Below are 13,867 nucleotides of genomic sequence, written 5' to 3' on the forward strand. Positions count from 1 at the left end.
GATGCAACAATATGATACAAATTTATACCTACCTTTACATGTAACATTGCAGGAAGGACAATGTGATTCGCCTGTGGAACTACCTGCTAGAGCTGCTGAGAGCACGCAGGATGAGACTGGAGCTGTCTCTACAGCTGCAGAAGATCTTCCAGGAGATGCTGTACATCCTCGACTGGATGGAGGAAATCAAGGTAACATAGGTCACTCTGAATTAAGATTTTAAGCTTGTCTGAAAAAAGTTACAGTCTTTTGTTAGTCGTCGGTGCTGCTGGCGTTGTTGTAAAAAACATTAGCCGTGGCTCTAAAAGCGTTCAAAATAGTCAAATGAGACTTGTTATACATGTTGTGAGAGACAATTTGCACATGTAAGGCCTATAACTCATGGTTTGAACTCTTATAATGCTGCTAAAACAGATAGACCAATGTTAACATGTGCATGTACTTCAATAATGAGCAATGCTTAAACAAGAATCACAGCAATAGAAAATTGACCCAATTCAATTCTTAGATATATTGCCTCGACTAAAAGGTAATATGTATTAGTTTGGTAAAGGGCGTTTTTTAAGTGATTTTCTTTTAGCCAAATGTTGAATGTTGTTGGACACTTTGTATGTTCTTTCAAAAAAAGAGCACGTTTGAACCATTGCAATGCCTGAAGAGAGATGTGTAATATTTATCTGATTATGATATTTATTTCAGTCTCGCCTTATGTCGGAGGACTACGGAAAACATCTGATGGGGGTTGATGACCTACTACAGAAGCACGGGTTACTCGAGGCCGACATTCATGTGCTCGGGGAACGCGTTAAAACTGTCAACCATCAAGCCGACAAATTTGTCGATGGTGACTTCTCTGAAGTTGGAGGTATATATATGTTATGACAATCTGTGTTGGTTATCTATTCTTTTTTGTAATAGCTGAACACTGTATACTACAATATTTACTTGTAAGACTATTCCATGGGGAATTGGTAGGAACTCACCAACTTGCATGGCATTGTACGGACTGGCTAGTCAAGCCTGGGGGGTGGGTGGGTGGGGGGGGGTTGAGGTTACTTACCCTCATCTTCAAGTCAGATCAATTCTGTGATTAAGGAACCATGGTTCTTTCCTGTGCATGAATTCCGCTGTAATCACTGATTCACTAGTTTTGTTAATGTGATATAGCTTTCATTGATATCTGATAGTCTTGAAAGTTACACATTCTCATTAATATAACAAAACAAATTTGTTAAATTTTAAGGCTACCGACCCAGTGATCCAGAGATTGTTAAGGACCGAATCAGCACGCTGGAAAACGCGTACGAGGAGCTTCAACGTCTTGCCGAAGACCGCAAGAACCGACTCTTCGAATCGCGGAAGCTCTGGCAGTTCTACTGGGATATGGCCGACGAAGAGGGCTGGATACGGGAAAAGGAACAACTCATGTCCGCCCCCGACCTCGGTCACGACCTTACTAGTGTGCATCTCCTCCTCAACAAACAGAAGGTAAGAGTAGTATTCCTATTACTGTGACTCTCATGTTAGCAATCAAAATTACCCTTACACAAATGGTTTGTTAATATTAGGCTATTAGATAAAATAACATCAATACTTAATTAGGAGGTAGTTTTTCATTATTTTTTTTTTCTGGACAAGCAATATTTTTATGCCCCCGAAGGTGGGCATATTAAAATCGCACCGTCCGTCCGTCCGTCCGGCTCTGTAACTTTCCCTTGTATGGACAGATTTTAAAATAACTTGCCACATGTGTTCCACATACCAAGACAACGTGTGGCGTGCAAGACCCGTGTCCCTACCTCAAAGGTCAGGGTCACACTTAGTGTTTATTCACAATGGAGTGCTGCATATGAGGACATAGAGTATAGGTTGTCGTGTCCGGGCTGTAACTTTCTCTTGTATGGACAGATTTTAAAATAACTTGCCACATGTGTTCCACATACCAAGACGACGTGTCGCGTGCAAGACCCGTGTCCCTACCTCAAAGGTCAAGGTCACACTTAGTGTTTATTCACAATGGAGTGCTGCATATAAGGACATGGAGTATAGGTTGTCGTGTCCGGGCTGTTACTTTCTCTTGTATGGACAGATTTTAAAATAACTTGCCACGTGTGTTCCACATACCAAGACGATGTGTCGCGTACAAGACCCGTGTCCCTACCTCAAAGGTCAAGGTCACACTTAGTGTTTATTTACAATGGAGTGCTGCATATAAGGACAGAGTATAGGTTGTCGTGTCCGGGCTTTAACTTTCCCTTGTATGGACAGATTTTAAAATAACTTGCCACATGTGTTCCATATACCAAGATGACGTGTCGCGTGCAAAACCCTTGTCCCTACCTCAAAGGTCAAGGTCACACTTAGTTTTTATTCACAATGGAGTGCTGCATATAAGGACATGGAGTATAGGTTGTCGTGTCCGGGCTGTTACTTTCTCTTGTAAGGACAGATTTTAAAATAACTTGCCACATGTGTTTCACATACCAAGACAACGTGTCTCGTGCAAGACCCGTGTCCCTACCTCAAAGGTCAAGGTCACACTTAGTTTTTATTCACAATGGAGTGCTGCATACAAGGACATAGAGTATAGGTTGTCGTGTCCGTGGTGTAACTTTCCCTTGTAAGGACAGATTTTAAAATAACTTGCTACATGTGTTCCACATACGAAGACGACGTGTCCTGTGCAAGACCCATGTCCCTACCTCTAAGGTGAAAGATACACTAAGTGTTTATTCACAAGGGAATTCTGAATATAAGGACATAACAGTGTAGGTTGTCAAGTATGGGTGGTATTTTTTATGTTCAGAGGAAATTTAAAACAACTTGCCATATGTATTTGACACATAAAGGCAAGATCAACTTTTCATGTACTGGCCTTGTTCGTAGGTCAATGTCACATTCGGGGGCATTTGTCACATACTGTGACAGTTCTTGTTATTTTATGAGTTTCTAATATATACCTGTCTAAAGGGCAATTTGTGTTATAAATAAAAAAATCTGTTCAGAATTATTGGACTTGACGAATGATACTTGCAGGGGGAAAAAAAGTCATCCATACTTTGAAGTCTTCAAAATTCCTTAACATTATATAAAATAACATGGACGATGTTGAATCAGTGTTTGACTATTAGGTTATAATCTATTGGAGTTAAAGTTAAAAATCTGTTTAATTTGTAATTAAAGGACAAATTTACTCATTTTCGCATCATGTGTTCATTGGGCATTAAATCTTTCCAGAATATGGAGGATGAGATGACAGCTAGACACACCCACCTGCAATCAGTGCTCCAATTGGGCAATGATCTCATTTCGGCTGGCAATTTCGGCGCGGAGAAAATCCAGGAGCGCATAGACGAGATCAACGAGCAGTGGGAAAGCCTCATCGACCTTGCAGCCTTCCGCAAGAAACGTCTCAACGAGGCAGTAGATTTCTATCAGGTATGTTTGTGGGCTGATATTTCCCTGATCTAAGAACTTTTGCAGTCCATTTTTGTGATTTTATGTAAATTTGCATGTAATTTATATGGAAATACTTGAATTTAAAAAGGTGAAACTTATTTTGAGAAATTTAGATTTATTGTAATTTTCAACCCCAAAAAGAGCTTATTTTTGCTTTAGAAAACTGTTGTCAGAAGAGATTTATCTCATATACAATTCCAAGAAGTTGCAAATTTAAATGGTAAAGTTTCAAATCATTCCCATATTTTCAGTTCTTCGCTGATGCTGATGACATTGACACATGGATGCACGATACCCTACGCCTCGTCTCAAGTGACGACGTAGGCCGGGACGAAGCGAGCGTCCAGTCGCTGCTGAAGAAACACAAGGATGTCACAGATGACTTGAAGAATTACCAGAGCGTGATAGAGGCCCTGCATGAACAGGCTGCAAACCTGGGAGAACAGGTAGGGGCCTCGATTAAGCATACATATTTGTTTCCTTAGGGTAGTGTAGGGGGAAGATGGAGTTAAATGTGTCCACATGTACAATGATGTAGGGGAGGAAAGCTGATAAGGTAGAAGACAAAGTGTATCTTATCAAAGGTCTTCAGTGGTTTTATTGCTTTTATGCCAAAGCTTCCCAAGATATGTTGCCTAATGAAGTTGGAAGTCTCTCAATCTCGACACCAACCATGTATTCTGTATTTTATTTGGATAACATTAAAATAATGTGAACCAAATATTTCCTCACTGTTGAAGTACATCATATATGAAGAAATATTAAGAAATTTTATTTAAGAAGTTTAGGATATATATTAAGAAAATAAATAATTGAATATAGATATGAGGTCATGACATATTGAACTGTTAAAACTGAAGAGAACATCAAGAATTTTTGAACCAATCTGTACTGTACACAAATTCTAATATCTGGATATTGTTTCAGGATCGTGAGTCAGAGTCTGTACAGACGACCCTAGGAAGTATCGACCGACGCTATCAGGAGCTACTGGAGCTTGCCAAACTGCGTAAACAGCGGCTCCTTGACGCCCTGTCGCTGTACAAACTCTTCAACGAGGCCGACAGTGTTGTCACCTGGATTGATGAAAAGGTCAGTAAAAATATTCCATTGGATAAATATATGTCGGAGTCAATGGAACAAAATCATTAAAAAGGGTCAATATGGTAGGCTTGAAATTCAGTATCAAAATATAGTTGTACTGTCAAACTGGAGATATCCGAAGTTGTGTCCTGACAGTTGTATGATGTAGCTTTTTGTGCAAATACATGTAACACATTACGGAAGCATTTTTAGATTATGATATTAGGTTGGGTTTTCATTGTTTGAAGTCCCAAAATGTTTGTTTATATAATCTTTGGCCGACATGGTTTAGAGTTTTTTAAGGTATTGTCATCCTACAACTTGCTAAGATTTCTACTTAATGCATCTTTCATCTTTTTCCCTTTTCAGGAGAAACTGTTAACAACAATGATTATCACAGATGATATCGAAGAGTTAGCCATAATGAGGCACCGTTTCGAGGGTTTCGAACATGAGATGAACGCAAATGCTTCCAAAGTGGGCGTCGTCAACCAGTTGGCGCGCCAGCTCCTGCAGGTGGAGCACCCCAATGCTGCTGAGGTTATTCAGAGACAGAATGACCTCAACACGAAGTAAGTGCATATGACCTTAAAAATATGCAATTCGGGGAAGTGTACAAGTTTCAGTGGGTATTCAGTCGAAAATTTAGTCTTATCTTGTTTCTTTATAACCTAAAAATGCAAAAATTATGAAGTCAGGTATGCAACAGTTGCATTCAATTTTAAGTGTTCTTTTCCTGTGAATAAGATGCCACTGACCTTGATTTTAAAGCTTCGAGTTCTGTCTTTTAATGTATGTTATTGGCATTAAATGCCAAGTGGATTGGTTGGGCTGATCATTCCCATGTATATTAAGTAATCACCAGGTAATTGTAAGGAAGGAGAAAAATAAATAGATATTGTTACCTTTCATTTAGAACAACAATATCAGTGCATTAAAGAATATCAAGACCCATAACTCTAGTTTTTCCAGATGATTACTTAGTAAAGCTATATTGTATGTCACATTTTCAGCTGGAACAACCTACGTGAACTGGTGGAAGCCAAGAGAGATGAGATTGAGGGAGCCCATGGTCTTCAGAACTTCCACATTGAGTGCAATGAAACCATTGTGAGTCACAAATGGACTTATCTTTTCTGTTTCTCGAATAAAAACATAGGGTATTCTGATAGCCTCAGTGGCAGAGTCTATGTGCTTAAAGTTTAATCTTGGCCATTACTGGAATTTCAAGAACTTGAATTTGTTTTTATCTGAGGTATATTAAAACTTTATCTGGTACAAAGTTATTAACATGTTTCAATAGTTGGTGGAATTTCAATTACAACTTTGATTAACAATAAAGATAATAATTCATGTTTGCCCATGTTTTCAGAGCTGGATCAATGAGAAGGCTAAGATCATAGAATCCACAGAGGAACTGGGTAACGATCTGACCGGTGTGATGACCCTGCAGAGACGCCTCTCTGGCATGGAGCGTGACCTGGCAGCCATTCAAGCCAAGGTATGGAAATGGATTAGGTTTAGGGGTATTTAAATGGGGAGGGGGCTGGGTAGCCATTCTTGTCTAGTGATGACATTACAGAAATGACAATCTGACAAGAACATCACCTGGCAGGGACACAAGCCAAGGTACTCTAGGCCATGGTATTTTGGACAAGGATGGGTGATGATTGAGAAATGGGATGATCTGATGAGAATTATGGCCCTATAGTGACTGCAACTCTTAAGCCTAATGCATGACGATGAAGCCAGTGTATTAACAGCCTAATGTACTGAATGTCTTGGGGAGAAGAGAGAGGAGGGGGAATTGGTTGATTTAGGTGCCACTCTGTTACAAGGAGAAAAAACTTGTATGAGACGGTGTCAGTTGTTTGGCATCATTATTTTAGTGAAATGCTGAAAGTACTGGATGAATAATAAAACACCATTACAGTGGTCGAAATTACCACAAGCCCGCAAGCCCTGCACTGGTAAAATGTCTTCCGGGCTTGCTCAAATTCTGAATTTTATATATCAGGGCTTGTTAAAAAATTTGATGCCAAGCAATAGTATAAGAATTCGGGCTTGTTCATCCAAAAGTCTAATTTCAATGACTGCATTTAGATATTAAACATGACCATTAAATTCTGCTATTACTCCCTGTTTCATTAGATCACAGATTATTTCTGATATTTACACAAATGACACCCCATATTTCAGCTGGAGTCACTACAGTCGGAAGCTGAGAGACTGGAGGAAGATAAACCAGATGAGGCTGAGGCCATTAGAGACAAGATTGCCGAGATCAGCAATGTCTGGGTTAACCTCAAGGACATGGTACGATAGACAGCTTATTAATCTTAAATAAAACTTCAATGAGCTTTGAGCAAAAACTGACTTTCATTTCAGAAATATAAGAGTCCACAACAAGATTGCTGAAATAATGATTATCTGGACCAACCTTTAACATGGAATACTTTTTCCCCACTTGCCTTTTCTAAAGGAATCTACTTTCTACAGTTCCACACATTTTTAACAGTTACTTATAAACTTGCCTACAGTCTTTTTAAGTCACAATATAGGATCTACTCTTAGAAGCTTTGTTTACAAAGCAACAAAAGTACATATCTTTGACTCGAGACTGAATGTGAGAGTTATTGGTGTTTTCAAAATAATGAAATAGCTTAAACCAAAAGCACAGTGCTTTTTAAGTTTGATCATGGTAGCCAAGTACATGCAATGACCATTGACAAACATTAATAACCACATATCATCAACCTCACATTTTTCCCCACACACAGCTGAAGGATCGTGATGAGAAGCTTGGTGAGGCTGGCGAGCTCCAGCGTTTCCTTGGCAACCTGGACCACTTCCAGCAGTGGCTCTCGCGTACACAGACCACTGTCGCCTCCGAGGATGCACCCAATAGTCTTTCTGATGCTGAGCGCCTTCTCAACCAGCACCAGCAACTCAAGGTGGGCTTAACATACTCCATATTAAGGTTTATGGTATTGGCAAACCTCCTTAGATTGAACTTAATTTTCAGAGCAGAATCTGAGTGTTTTGATTGGACTGTAAATTTAATTGGCCAGTAGGCTAAATGGTATCAATGGGGCATGTCTAAGGACAAGCATAAGAACCATGAAAAAAAACATTGCAAAATTAAAATTATGAACGATATACAATCTGTATGTCAGCTGAATTGTACAGGACAAGCATGATTTAATGATCTAGCCCCAATTTTTGAAAACATGAACTGAATTTTTTCTATTCAAATCAAAGATATTTTGCCCTATCGAAACATTGTAGTTCAGCTTGTTATGCTTAAGAACTTTTTGCCAAGGAAAAATTGGGGCATAGTTGACATACAAGTAATATGTACCAAAAACAGAAGTTTCTCTGTGTAAAAATATAAGTTGATTATGTCTTCACTTATAGGATGAGATAGATGCTTATGCACCAGAGTACGCCAAGATGAAGGACTTTGGTGACCATGTTACGGAGGGCCAGACGGATCCTCAGTACATGTTCCTTGCCCAGCGGCTCAGTGCCCTGGATGATGGCTGGAAGGAGCTTCTACAGATGTGGGAGAGTCGACAACAGAGCCTCTCTCAGGATCTCAACCTACAGGTAGGCTAATGTCCATAGTAAGGGGTCTTTACCATTAAATGGTCCCCTAGTATATGTTTCTTGCCCAGTGGCAGTCTCAGGATATCAACCTACAGGTAGGCGTATCTCACTAGTAAAGGGGCTTAGTACCATTTAATGGATCCCAGGACATGTTCCTTACCCAGCAGCTCAGAGCCCTGAATGGCAGCTGGAATGTGGTAGCATTTGTATTTTTATAAGTTAAACAGTGTTGAGCATGTATAGAACACAATATTATAATAAATGACATCAAATGAATGTTCATTGTATGTGTAATCCCGAAAAGTATATAGGAATTATTCATAACTTATCAATTCTCGTCTGCCAATTGATTATCTACAATTTTATTTATCCCTTTTCAGATGTTCTTGAGGGATGCCAAACAGGCTGAAGTTTTGCTGAACCAGCAAGAAAATTTCCTCTCCAAGGAAGATGTGCCGGTAAAATTTCCTCAATTAATTAAACGATCTTTCTCTAAGCAGATTTTTCTTCTAGCATTATTCTAGTCTTGATCTATTGCAAAACCTGTACTATGTAAGCTCTACACTGCAGTTGTTGTCAAACTGCTTCTTGTATACTGAAGATTGTTTCAATTTTGCGTGGCTTTTATTTTCATAATATTTCAACTCTCTTAAATATTAATAACCCTGGGAAATATTCAATTAATCGTTCTTTTTAGATCATTTGATAATGGCGCTGGACTAAAATCTTGCAGAATTGGCCCAAAACTAAAAAATGGTCAAAAAATCAGATCAAATCATGAAAAAATGACTTTGCAAAATGTGCTAAAATGAAAAGAATCACAAAAGGAACCTTAAAATTGGCCAAAACTAAAAATCATAAAAAAGAACCTAGCAAAATTCACTGAAACTAAAAAAAATGGCTACCGGTACAAAATTGGCCATTACTAAAAAAATCTAACTATTAAAAAGGGCCTGCAAGAATGTGACTAAAATATAAAATAAGCGAATAAAGGGTCTAACGTAATTCTAACAATCTACAGTGTGATGTTTATGGTCTTGTCTTTTCATTCTGTTCCAAACTTCACATATTTTTTTTTTTACATTTAGTATTTCTTAAATGTGTCTACATGTATATTATTGCGCAATATTTTTTTTTTGGTCATTGGCACAAAATTTTAATTCACTTTAAAGTGTTTGTGCACTCATTCTGTTGGTCACCAACATTGTATGTTTACATTTCCATCTCATGACAGATTCCGAAGTCTCTCTTTTTAAACGGACAACTGAAATGTTTAAGTTATCTCAACATCTAAAAATGTAGAAGCTAAGAAGTTTAAGAAACTAAAACTTTATTGTTGACATCTGAAACACTATTGTTGGAGTTTAAAAAAAAGATTTTGTCAATTGAATAGATTGAAAAGTGCTTATCTGCTCTCTTATTTTTGTACATGGATATAATTTTTCAGCAATTGCTGTGCAAATTAAGTTTAGCTGATCTGTTTTTCAAAGATTTTATTTTATTGAGGTGTTGTTATAGCCTTTGTGTCGTAGGTATTAGTGAAAAGTCATGCAAAAAACATTAAACTTGGCCATAATTCCAAAATGCTTCAAGATATTCAAATGAAACTTGGTACACATGTTGCCAGAGACAAAAGCACAATGTGTAGCAAGGCCCATAACTCTGGCATACTGTCCAAGCGGCCAATAGTGGTGTTACATCGGGAACAGAGCTACCTAAAGAACAAAAAAAGGCCCACAACTCCAGCTCAAATAATCATTGATTTATGCCCCTTGTTTGACAGAAAAGACGAGTGTTAATGTTTGCTCTGCAGAGCTCTTTTTTACCCTTTCATGTGTATTCATGTACTCTCACTTTCTGTAGAACGCACTTGGACTCATTGAAACAAAGGTAACTGGTCGTCACGGAAAATCATCGCATGTCCGACTCATTTTGTCACGTCTTGTGTTGTCAATGTAGCGCCGACTTGTTTCTGCTTTTAGAGAAGAAAAAAAATTATTTAAAAAAATCGGAAATACAATTTTCATGTTTTTTTGTTTATTTTTCTGGTTTTCTTTAAAAAATATAACCTACAGCAACTATTTTATTTTTTACTACGGGGAAAAATGTGGATATTTTTATACCTGCTTATTTTCTTTGTAAAAATTTGTTGTTGCAATGTAGTGTTGCATGTCAAGTAGATTAATATACATTAGATAGAAGTTACTACGGTTTTCTTTTTAACATTAATAAGGACAGGTTTACCCCGTTAATGGTTTGCTACAATGATTGCCTTGCTTGTAAGTTTTACTGTCAACAATGTTTCCATATGTTTAATTTCATTAGTGACAATATGTTCAGTATTACTTCATAGAGATATTTTCGATTAAAAACAGGGAAACAAGAATACAGGGAAACAAATAATTAATGATCACATGGTAGCAATTCACATAAATATAAGATGTGTATAACAATGGATTTCCAAAAAGCTTTCTTCAGGGTGATTTGCCTTATTTTTTATTGAGGTTACACCCAACTATTACTCACTGAGCTTTTTCCTGAGGTTACATTGAACTATTACTGACTACTTGTAGAACACATTGGAGGCGGCAGATAACCTGATCAAGAGTCATGAAGCGTTCATTACAACAATGGATGCCAACGATGAGAAGATCAACGCAGTTCTCACATTTGCCAACCGGCTTATGGAGGATGGCCACTATGCTGCAGACAAAATACACAAAAAGGCGGAAAATATAAATGAAAGGTAACATTTAATTTAATTTCTTCAACATTTTTTGTAACTTTATTTTTTTTATGTCACTTCACAAAAATCCTACAATTATTTGGGAAAACACCCCTGCTTTTTTGTCATATATTGTACAAGTCTTTGAAACCTTGTTCCTTTTATAAGTCATATTTTTTTATTAATTTAAAATAACTGGATCCAATTTTTCAGATAAGATTAAGTCCCTTATAACCAAATCATATGAAGCTCACTATATTTTTTTTTGGTATAATTTGTGTCATATTCTCATTTAGAAGATTTTAAAGACCTTTAAAGGAAGTCATCACCATTGTTTTTCACAATTTTCACTATGAATTAATTTCATTTTAGAAAATAATGTTAAAGGTAATAGTTTGATAATTGAAATCATTTGGCTTAAGATGTTAATGAAATCATTTGGCTTGAGAATTTTTCGAGAAAATTGGTCCTGTACGATAAGCCCATCTGTTTGATGTGTTTCAGGCGTAACGCTAACAGGCAGAGAGCAGATGAACAGCTTGACAGACTCAAGGACCAACTCCTGCTACAGCAGTTCCTCCAGGAATGTGACGAGGTTTGTGACCATTGTAAATTCAGATTTGTTTCAGCTTGAGGGTGAATACATGAATCAATCTGTGGTCCATCAGTACTGGTTTCAGTATTTGAGAGGACATGAGAAGGTACCCAAATCCAAGCTTTAACCCATGACATTCTGAGTGAGAGGACGACACAAGCGTACCATTTAACATCTTCACCTGTCATGATATTGCAAAACTGTGTTAAATTATTAGCGTTTTAATTTGTCAATGTCTTATAATCCTCTTTATAAAGACCAATGAAATCAAGTTATCCCATACTATATATTTTAAACTCATTAAGAGTTATTTTTAAGAATACAAACACCTTGTGTGATTTCATGCAAGCCTAAAACATGGTGTCTTGGTGTCCATTTTTCAAAAGACTAAGGCTGAACAATTGTTGCCTTGTTTGCATAGTTACGAGACTGGCTGCATGACAAGATGGCCGCCGCAGAAGACGAGACCTACAGAGACGCAAAGAACCTCCACAGCAAGTACCTGCGTCACCAGGCCTTCGAGCGCGAGATTAACGCAAACAAGGACAGGCTGCAAAGACTGCAAGAGGTGAGAGAAAAATTGAATTACAACATGTATGTACAGGTAGAACATGCGAGTGATATTAAGAAATGGTTGTCGGAATACTTATTAAACAGTTGAATTTCTTAATTTTTTCAGGATTAAAAAAATAAGTGCTTGCAATTGCACAATTTTCCTACCATTAACATTGAGTGCATTGAACTTCATTATTATTATTATGTTGAAATTTCTTTAACTTCCCAAATAGTCTTTATATGCTCAAGATTGTTAATATCTAGAAAGTTGTTTTTGCTGTTTCAGTTTCAAAACTGTTGATTCTATAATGTTGTATTCTTGGCTTTCATTTACTTAACAGTGTACAATAAAGCCCTCTCCCTGTCCTTATAATGCCATATGACCCTCAGCAGTACGTAATATTTCTAAATAATACCACATCGATTTCTTAAAATAAAAACTTCTCTCCTCTCCTCAGGCTGGTGAGCAGTTGATGGCCGAGAAACCTGAAACTCGGGAACAAATTGGGCCGATTCTGGCAAGCCTCTCCACGCAGTGGGATCAGCTGGAATCCACAACAACAGAGAAGGCCGACAAACTGTTCGAGAACAAGCGAGCTGTCCTGTACGAACAGAGTTGTGATGATATTGACGGCTGGGTCACCCAGCTGGAGTCGCAGATTATACAGGCGGAGTCGGCGAAGGACTTGACAACCGTCAATCTCCTGATGCAGAACCAGAACGTAAGTGTGCCAAGGATCTGTGGAATGTTTCATCATTTCTTTTAAAATTAAAAAAATGACTTAAAAAAAATGACCAGTTTTAAATATTTTTTCCTTTCATTTGCTTTACCTACAGTTCGAAGATAAGGAAAGACAGTATGCTGGATTCAGGGAAATGAACAAGTTTGTCATAAAAAGTAATCCATCAAAATCCATGGTTATTTATTGATTTTGTCCCATGCATGAACATCTATTCATTGGTTTAACAGTTTTGAATATTCATTTCAAGGCAGCTTGGTGCTGTGGTGTTTTGTTGTTGAGCATTTGCCATATTGATCTGATTAATCTTTTATTTAACCTTTAACATATTTTTATTCACATGAACATTCCAAAGCAGGTTATTTTGATTTCAATTTATAAGCTGAAATATTTGAGAAAAGGTTAATTATTGTGCTTTCTGCTGTGGTAGCCAAAAACCAGGATGCATGGCCATTCATTTGCACAAAATTTAAATAAAATAACATGCAAATAACCCTGCATGGTACTTGATGTTTCAGTGGATATATGACATGATAATTCAGGACGTATGTTTGTACATTTTGAGGTGGTGCATTGCACTTGATTGCAAGAAGTAACGGAGCTTTTTTAATCACCCTTCTGTCTGTATTATGTCATTGCTCATTCACCGTGCCCATCTGTTTTTCAAAGAAGGAAGGTTGAGGTGTTGTGATTGCCCTGGTGTCGTTGTCGTCTGTTGCGTTGTCATGCAAATGATTTAAATTAGGTCATAAATCAAAAACAGTTCAAGATATTTAAATGAAGCTTGATACACATGTTGCAAGAGACAATACACACACTCACAGCAAGGCCTGTGTCTCTGGCCTTTATAATTTTCAAGTTATAAACTTTGTTTGAACTGAAAAACCCGACAACAGACGTGCTTATGCTCCACGGCGCTCATGTTTTGGTTTTATTTTATGAAGGTAATAGGGGTTTGATTTAAGTTTAATACCTTGTTTTTTTCTCTCGATTTGATTGTTATTTGTTTGAAATGATGTGTGCTTTTGACAATTATACATTAACAGACAATGAAAACTAACTTCTTTAAACCTCTCATCTGTTTTAAATGCAGTTTCTCAA

The 13,867-nt window shown here is 37.4% G+C and overlaps 1 protein-coding gene across 10 annotated transcripts in view; it reads left to right on the forward strand.

Moving 5' to 3' along the window:
- The window catches only part of LOC128208803 (spectrin beta chain-like), a 76,399-nt gene that overhangs the window by 43,183 nt on the left and 19,349 nt on the right, over positions 1-13,867 (forward strand). For 8 of the 10 annotated variants that reach the window (XM_052912412.1, XM_052912413.1, XM_052912415.1 and 5 more), the window contains 18 exons: positions 53-191; positions 700-865; positions 1,244-1,488; positions 3,238-3,438; positions 3,711-3,905; positions 4,387-4,551; positions 4,912-5,114; positions 5,556-5,652; positions 5,915-6,043; positions 6,742-6,858; positions 7,323-7,496; positions 7,960-8,151; positions 8,532-8,609; positions 10,015-10,041; positions 10,725-10,897; positions 11,381-11,471; positions 11,893-12,039; positions 12,485-12,748. In XM_052912412.1, the coding sequence (XP_052768372.1) occupies positions 53-191; positions 700-865; positions 1,244-1,488; positions 3,238-3,438; positions 3,711-3,905; positions 4,387-4,551; positions 4,912-5,114; positions 5,556-5,652; positions 5,915-6,043; positions 6,742-6,858; positions 7,323-7,496; positions 7,960-8,151; positions 8,532-8,609; positions 10,015-10,041; positions 10,725-10,897; positions 11,381-11,471; positions 11,893-12,039; positions 12,485-12,748 (2,803 nt within the window). The remainder of the gene's footprint in view (positions 1-52; positions 192-699; positions 866-1,243; positions 1,489-3,237; positions 3,439-3,710; positions 3,906-4,386; positions 4,552-4,911; positions 5,115-5,555; positions 5,653-5,914; positions 6,044-6,741; positions 6,859-7,322; positions 7,497-7,959; positions 8,152-8,531; positions 8,610-10,014; positions 10,042-10,724; positions 10,898-11,380; positions 11,472-11,892; positions 12,040-12,484; positions 12,749-13,867) is intronic. The other 2 variants (XM_052912417.1, XM_052912411.1) reach the window with 1 other exon arrangement.

Source organism: Mya arenaria, chromosome 11 (assembly GCF_026914265.1).
Source record: "Mya arenaria isolate MELC-2E11 chromosome 11, ASM2691426v1".
NCBI classification, from domain to species: domain Eukaryota; kingdom Metazoa; phylum Mollusca; class Bivalvia; order Myida; family Myidae; genus Mya; species Mya arenaria.